Consider the following 8,735-nt stretch of genomic DNA (forward strand, 5'->3'; position numbering starts at 1 on the left):
CTTCTAAAAAGAAAATTTTGGTAGGGCTTATAGAATAAGCTAGGTAGGGGCAGCTTACTTTGGAAGCCCAAAAAAGCCAGCAAAAAAACCGGCCCTTAGTATCTTAGGTTGCCTTATTAATTGTATCATGATACCATATCCTTTCTTTCCTCATTTAATTGTGCCACATCATTCAAAAAATCTAGTTGACATGCATGATACCATTTATGATACTCTCATTACAACCACCCTAAACAAGGGCCGGAGGGAATGTGTCCCAAACCTAATAATTTAGGGGATTAAACACACTTATCTCCAGGATCCGCAACAACAGTGTGGTACTCCATCAAAATAGACAAGAAAGGTTTCGGTATAGCCATTTTTTTTCACTTGACCGTGTCAACTGGGTAGTAAAAAGTTATCACAACAAATGTGAAATGTACAGAAGCTGAGCCCTCTATAGATACGCTGTGGTATTGCACTAACAGCTAAAGCTATACATTACAAAAATTACCACAAATTGCATTCTCTCTGAATATATGCAGTGAAACTATCAATTATCACATTCTCGCAAGCCTCAAGCAGGAGGGGACAACAGCATGCTCATAATAGAGTGCTTGACTTTGATATTCTTTGTGCCTCCCCCAGGTTTTCAAGAAATCTGCAAAGTCATCGGTAACATCATCAAGCCATGATCCCTCTCATCTAAATCTAATTTAATGGAAACCAACTGCAAAAATTGTAATCCAAATATTCCACTACAAGTAAAAATAAAATAAGGAAATATCTAACACCAAATAGAGTTATCACACTATGGAGCATTGCAAGGAGATTGATGGTTAACAGTGCATACCTCTTCGAATTTAGAACCACGGAACCTCCAAGGAAGAAACGGACTCCAGGATTTGCTGCATTATAAAGGGCTACTGATCTTGCTTCCTCATAAGTTGTCCCACCAACGATGAATATCACAACATCTTGAGGCCTGTGGGGATGCCATCACTTTAAATTAGCCCGTTGCATTTTGAAAACTAAACAAAAGCAAAAGTGTACCCTGTCAATGATTTAGCTTTATTTTGTAGGATGTGCTCAAGGACGGACTGTACACGTCCATCAATAAACCAAGTTAGTGAATTACAGAAAGTAGTTTCGCAGACACTTAACACGGCACATGTTTGACCAACCTGCCCTGCTGGAAATGGTTGCCAACAAGTGGATAGTCAGCATCCCGTAATCGCCCCTTGACAATTCCTTCCATTGTTTGGAAGATCAGAGGCTGGTGTTGGGTGTATACGTTCTCAACGCCCTGCAACCAATAAGCGCATAAGGAACAAGCTATGGAAATGTAACATAACTGTGGGGACAAACTTTTGTGTCAACCTTAAGTCCACGAGCCATGTTGCGAGCAATATTTAATAGGTCACGGTTCCCGTACAAGTCACCTGTTCTTTTGTCAACACCAGCCTGCTTAAGCAGGAATTGAACAAGCTGCATAGAGAAGTAGTAACACAGATTAGACTTACCCAAACCTCCAATAAAAATACAACTGACTACTTCCATCTTTTGCCTGTAGTATAAATAACATATACTCCCTCCGTTCCAAATTAGATGACTCAACTTTGTACTACTCTTTAGTACAAAGTTGAGTCATCTAATTTGGAACGGAGGGAGTACAAAACAAACAACTGATGAAGATCCCATTAATTATGTTTATTAAACATGAGTAAAAAGGTAATTTATAGTATTCAAGCCTAATTAACATCATGTTTAATTCACTTCAAGGAATATTGCGTAGTCTGATTTGCAGAAATTATATTTCCTAGAATGTGAAGAACCATGTGTACCATCGATTCTAGAGATCTGCTGTATAATGGAGTTCATACGGTGAAATGAAGATATAAAATATAAGAACTTATCGCTAAAACTGTTAAAGTATATATGTGGATTGCCCAACCTTCTCCATCAGTTGGACTTTAGGTTCTACTCGGTACATGAAACTTAATATTGTAGAGGTCTTGGGTGCAATACATCAACCCTCGGCTTTTGCAGTTTGAATATTCTGTCCATGTTAGACCTTATCTAGCCACACGTGAGGCTCCACCAGTGTCGCCCCTCCCGCAGCTGCTAACGCCTCTGCGGCCACCCCTCCCGCCAGCTCCCCTCACACCCTCCATCGCCGCCCTTCTCTGCTCCGACTTGGACCTCCACTGAAGACTTGTATAGGATCTGCCTTTAGGTGAGATCAATCTTTTTGAAGACTCAAAACATGTTCAAAAATTCTGAATTTTTTTGTAGACACACATCCGTGTTTGATGTACATTCTCTAAAAAATTTAGCTTCTAATTCGAACTACGCTTAGAGAACCAAAAAAGACAAAATCGGATGTGAAATTGTGAATAGTGTCAAATACTGTTCACTCCAGCCTGACACTATTCATAGTTACATTTGTCTTTTTTGAATCTCTTACTGTAGATCAAGTTTGGAGCTGATTTTTTTAGAGTTGTAAACATACCTCGCAGGTATGTTGTCAAAAAATATCAGAATTTTTCGGATTGTCTAAATATGAAATTTTGGTGTTGATCCTACGATCTCACCTAAAGGTCCGATCCTATATAAGCCTCCCCCCACATTAGGGGCCAGCCATCAGGTGAAGATTATTTGGTGCAAGATGACTATCTCTTCAAGAATGATCGTCTGTGCATCCCAAGAAGTTCACTATGGGCAGTGGCGGAGGTAGGCCCACCCTGAGATTTGGAAACAGCTTTTATACCATAGGAGAAAAGCAAAAAATAAAAGAAAAAAATAAATGTATATGTACAGTAGCACTGCTGGCCCACCCTGGCCCAGTGGGCTAGGTCCGCCGCTGACTATGGGTGTGTTTGGTAGGATGCATGGGGGTGCATGAGCTTAAAAGTTCCCTATCCAACCCACTTTTCACTGTTTGGTAGGGTTTATGAGCTCTCCTCAGCTATGTCCAACTCATGGTAAAAAGGGCCCTCAGCCATGCTCACTTGCGAACACCTAGATGGACGTTAGCTCCTCAGCCATGCTCCCTCGGGGCTCCGAAAAAATCTCCCCACGACCCACCACTAGCTAGGGTTACCTCCCGAAACGGAAAATTCCCCCATGACCGCCGCCACTCTCTCGACTCTCTCTCCCTCTCCCGCAACAATGGCCAACCAAAGCGCACTCGCCGGATCCCTGGTTGCCGCCCCGTGACCATCGCCGCCACCCCCATCCAAGTTCTCCCTCGCCGGCCCTGGTTGCTGCCTCCGTCCCAGGTCACCGCTGCCCTAGGTCGACGCCTCGTCTGCTCGCCGCCATCCAAGCTCGTCGGCGCCATATGTGCATGGATCCAGCCGTCTGTGCTTGCTGTGTGCGTACTAGCTCGAATTTCCGGCCATTGTGCAGAGCACAATTTTGTACAAAGTCGTAGGACACTATGGCACTATTACACAAGTTTCATAGATGTGCTAATTTCAGAGATAGAGCACATCTAGTAAAGTAGTATGTATATGTATAAATTTCAGAGATTTGATCAATTTCAGACATGGCAGACTTATTTTCAGATGCGCTAATACAATTGATCCTATGTTGTGTTATTCTATCCTTTTTGTAATGCCTATTATTAGTTAAGTGTTGAATGTGTTTTTTTTTCATATTTACATATAGTTCAAATATTGGTTGAATGTTGTATTGGCGCCAAAAACTCCATTTAATTGTGCACACAATTTTTCTTTATCATGTGTTTGTAACTATTGTGGTATCCTTACAACCTTAAGAGGAAGTAACCACATCTACCTCAAATACAGGCCACCAAACAGAGTCTCAGCCCAGCATATCTAACCAGATGCAGGCTACCAAACAAAGTCTCAACTCAGCATGTCTCAGCACATACAGAGCAACCAAACATCAGCAGTTGCATGTACTCAGCATGTCTCAAAGGGGAACGGCCATGCTAGGATGAGAACAGCTACCAAACACACCCTATGTGACAAGCTGATCAGAAAGCTCCATTTAAGTTATCTTAGTGGCCATGTTAGACGCGACGATACTATTAGCTAACCTGGAGGCTCGTTACTTTTGGTCACAACTAAAAGGAGGTGCTGGAGAGTTTGTCCAAAGGTGCCCCATATGTGAAACTTGCAAAGGCTAGGTCCAAAACACATGGTTATACATGCCTTTGCATGTTCCTGTTGCTCCATGGGAGGACATCTCTATGGAGTATGGACTTCGTCCTGGGCTTGCCAAGAACAGGACGAGGGATTGATCTGTTTGTGGTGGCCAACAGATCTCTAAAATGGTTCATTTAATTCCATGCCACAAGACAACGGATGCTCATCATGTAACAAAACTACTCTTCCGTGAAGTGTTCACTGTTCAGACTTCATGGTTTTCCAAGGTCAATCGTCTCAGATCGTGATAGAAAGTTTCTTGCTGCATTTTGGCTCACTTGGTGGACGCAATTCAACACTGAACTAAAATCTTCTAGTACTGTACATCCACAAACAGAAATGTCGCAGAAGTTTTTGGGTAATATGGTCTGTTGCATATGTGCGGAAAGAAAGGAACAATGGGATTTTTCTTTATCTTTTGCTGAGTTCTCCAATAACTCCAAGCAGGAGTTATTTTCTCTTTAAAGTTCCAACACATGTGGTGGAACTGGTGAAGCTACCATCAAGGGGGGACTCAAAATCAGCATTGTACTTTGCTGGTAACTACAATAGATTATTCAAAGAAATTTGCAGTGTTTTGGAAGCACAAAATCAGAAGTACATACAGTTAGCTGGCTGCAAAAGGAGGATGAAATCCTCCTCCTATGAAGGTGATAAGATGATAGTACATCTCAGAAAAGAAAGGCTACCTTTAGGTGTTCAATGGGAAACTTGGACAAAGAAAGTATGGCCCATTCCTTATTTTAAATTAGATAAATGATAATGCTTATGTGATATATCTTCCAAGCAAGATGGGTATATCCAACACACTCAATGTTGCAGACTTGACTCTCTACCATCCAGAACAAGCACTCAAGGCCAAGTTCCAAAGAACTATGGGATAATTGTAAGGAACAGTAGAGAGAGAGAGAAAAAAACAGAAATCAAATTGACTTCTACATATTTCTACTCCATTTTAGATAAGTTGGTCCTTCAGTCATATGTTGTTGTATTTGTTTTCTTAACCTTTAAGTAATAGTCCCTCCGAGTGGAGTCTTCTATCTATAAGTAGAAGCTGAGATGTCTTGACCTTTAAGTAATATTTTCTAGAGTCTTCTAGCTATGAGTAGAAGCTGAGATGTCTTGACCTTTAAGTAATATACTCCCTCCGTCCCAAAATAAGTACTAAACTTGAGACATTTTGGGACGGAGTTAGTATTTTCTAGAGTCTTCTAGCTATGAGTAGAACTATGTTTTTAAGGCGACGCCTTACCGCCTTAGGGAGGGGGGGCGCTTTGGCGCCTAGGCGACGCCTAGGCGGGCGCTTTGGACGCCTAGGCGCCCAAAGCGGTCGATTTTCCAAAGCGGAGGGGGAGCGCTTCGACGCCTAGGCGTCGCCTTAGGGACGCTTTAAAAACATAGGAGTAGAAGCTGAGATGTGAAGGCTTCACAAAGCCTATACATAGAAGCCCTCACCTCTAGGTTTGTAACTCAAACTATGTACCAATTACACTTAAAAGAGCTTCATGTTCTTATCTTAAGATCTTAGATCTTGTATTCTAGGAGTTTTAGTATTGCACTCATGCAGCCATATCGGCCTAACGCCTCTAGAGTGATATCGAGCACATCACGTTGAAGTAGTTCCTTCAACACTTTGTACCAGCAAGGTGGAGTTGCTCCTCCACAACCTTGTGCTGCTTCAACTTTGGTATTTAGAATTCAGAAAACAATCAATATCATATTGGCTGTAGCCAGAGCAAACAATGGATCAGCACTTTCAGTCCATTGGCCAGCAAGAAGGTACACCCTGCGTCCCATAATATAAGGTTTATTACAACCGATATATCGGTTCTAGTAACATCCTATATTATGGGACGCAGGGAGAGAAATAGAAGAAATGGTTCAATGATGTATTAAAGTGCAATTCATCTGGCCCCTGGCAGTTGCGCGCCTGTCGCCTCGCAGGAGGGATCTGCACCGCCAGAGACCCGGTCGGGACAAAGTGGAGATACCGCCCCACCCGAGCCAGAGGTGGGGCTGGATTCCGCTGACCAGTCCGCCGCCACCAACCCCACACGCGCTGCCTCGGGCGGGGAAACGCCCCCCCTCGGCGCCAACCCTCCCGCCCATGCTGATGGGCCGCCTCCCCGCAGCCCAGCAGGCCCGATGGTGATTCTGCAGCGGCCCACGCCTACACCTCCCCCACTGCTGCCCACCGAAGACCAGCTATCTCCAAACGCTGGGGCCGCGACAAACCAAGGCCCAAGTGGCCGCACGCCGAGCCGCTTCGCATCGCCTCCAATTACGTTGCGGCAATCCCGGGGCCGCACCACACCACGGCCCTGGACCCTTGGAGAGTTTCTGGCCACCGCCACGAAACACCTCAACGCCGCCCTGCCGGCCCCGGGAAAGAAACCACGCCGACCCCTCAACTTCGCCCCTCGTCGTGGACGATCTGCAGTTATGACCTGCCAACCGAGCGCCCCTTCCACGGCGGAGCGGCGCGCCCACATGCAAATCCTGCTCACCCTTGGGATCATAGGGATCGATCAGAAGATCACTGCCGCTGAGATGAAAGCCTACGACGGCATGTTCGCGGCACCGCTACCCCTGACGGTCCTCAAGGCCATTGCCACACTGGTTGACCGTGAGATCCCAGTCTGCATGGCATCGGCTGCGACCGGCGGCGTCGACGTTGCATGCGAAGGCTAGTCCAGTATACGCGCGTCTACCCGTCGATCCCGTTCCCATAGATCACGGCCTTAAGATCGCTATCTGGAATGTGCGCGGCATGAACGCGCGGGCTCGGCGACATGCTATCCGGTCGCTGCTGGACACCACCGGGGCCTCCATTGTATGCATTCAAGAAACGAAAATGGAGTTGATCTACTCGGCTATTGTCTTGGATGCGCTTGGTTCCGAGTTCGATGACTACACGTACCTCCCAGCCGATGGCACGCGGGGCGGCATCTTGCTGGAGTGGAAGAGCAGGGCCGTGACCATCACGGACCCAATGTTCACCACCAATGCGATTACCGCTAAGGTGACCACGGTCACAGGTACACCTTGGTGGCTTACGGTGGTATACGAACCCCAGGAAGATGCCGACAAGGTCGCCTTCTTGCAGGAGCTTCGCGAGATCCGAGCCGCGTGCCCTGAACCATGGATGGTTTGCGGCGACTTCAATCTCATCCTCCGCGACGACGACAAAAGCACAGGCAACATCAACCGGCGTATGATGGGCAAATTTCGCCGTCTCACCAATGACCTCGCGCTCAAAGAGATCTACCTCAACGGGCGGCGCTATACATGGTCCAGCGAGCAATCACCGCCGACTCTCGTGCAGCTCGACCGTGTGCTCTGCACCGCTGATTGGGAGGACGCGCACAGCGGATGCCACCTCCGATGCCTCGCGGCTGTGGTGTCAGACCACGCCCCGTTGCTGCTGGACTGCTCACCCACGCACGGTTTCACTTTGAGGAGTACTGGCTTCGCCTGGATGGGTGACCACGGCATGGGGCTCTACACACCACGCCGATCCCTTCCACCGGCTCATGCTACGGCTCCCAGCGACGGCGGCGCGCCTTACCAGCTGGAGCTCCAGGTCCACGGGCAATACCAAGGACAAACTTGCGATCTCACGGGAACTCATCTCGCGTTTCGACCACGCCCAGGAATCACGCAACCTCTCGCCACCGGAGGCTTGGCTCCGTAAGCAGCTCAAGATATCCTATCTTGGGCTCGCTTCCATGGAGCGCACGATCGCCCGGCAGCGCTCCCGCATCGCCAACCTCAAAGACGGCGACGCTAGCACCGGTTTCTTCCACCGACAGTGCTCGTTCCGTCGGCAGAAGAACCACATATACAGCCTGATCGCGGACGGCAGAGTGCTCACGGACCACACTGACATGGCGAAGGCAGCCTTTGCTCACTTTGAGGCCTTGCTTGGTACGGCAACCACCAGAGAGCACGCCCTGGACCTGTCTCAGCTCATTGAGCCGACTGACCTTGCGGACCTCGACGCGCCATTCAGCACGGAGGAGATCTGGGAGGCTGTCAAAAGTCTCCCCGCTCGCAAGGCGCCGGGCCCCGACGGGTTCACAGCAGAATTCCTACGCGCGTGCTGGACCATCATCAGGCAGGATTTCCTCGATGTGTTCCAGCAACTATATGACCTGTGAGGAAGGGGGTTCTACAAGCTCAACCAGGCATTGCTAACGCTGCTTCCCAAGAACGCCGACGCTCATGGGCTACGCGACTACCGGCCGATCTGCCTGATACACCTCGTGGCCAAAATCTTCGCCAAGGTGCTCTCAATCCGCCTCGGGGCCAAACTGGACCACTTGGTTAGCCGCAACCAAAATGCTTTCATCTCGGGAAGGAGCCTGCACGACAACTACGTCCTTGTCAAGCAATCACTCAAGCTGCTGCACCAACTGGGAGCTCCGAGAGTCATGCTCAAGCTCGACCTCACGCACGCCTTCGACTCCCTATCATGGCCTTTCCTCTTTGAGGTGTTGCGGCGGTATGGATTCGGGAACAGATTCTTGGAGTGGACGGCCATCCTCCTGTCCCCTGCTAGCACGCGCATTCTCCTGAACG

General features: G+C 47.8%; 1 protein-coding gene across 1 annotated transcript in view; it reads right to left on the bottom strand.

Moving 5' to 3' along the window:
- Positions 1-250: 250 nt before the first annotated feature.
- The window catches only part of LOC119354740 (vacuolar protein sorting-associated protein 45 homolog), a 16,387-nt gene continuing 7,902 nt past the window's right edge, over positions 251-8,735 (bottom strand). The window contains exons 10-13 of the mRNA XM_037621484.1: positions 1,360-1,467; positions 1,164-1,285; positions 833-964; positions 251-640 (exon numbers count right to left, since the gene is read on the bottom strand). Of these exons, the coding sequence (XP_037477381.1) occupies positions 583-640; positions 833-964; positions 1,164-1,285; positions 1,360-1,467 (420 nt within the window). The 3' untranslated portion in view covers positions 251-582. The remainder of the gene's footprint in view (positions 641-832; positions 965-1,163; positions 1,286-1,359; positions 1,468-8,735) is intronic.

Source organism: Triticum dicoccoides, chromosome 2A (assembly GCF_002162155.2).
Source record: "Triticum dicoccoides isolate Atlit2015 ecotype Zavitan chromosome 2A, WEW_v2.0, whole genome shotgun sequence".
NCBI lineage: Eukaryota > Viridiplantae > Streptophyta > Magnoliopsida > Poales > Poaceae > Triticum > Triticum dicoccoides.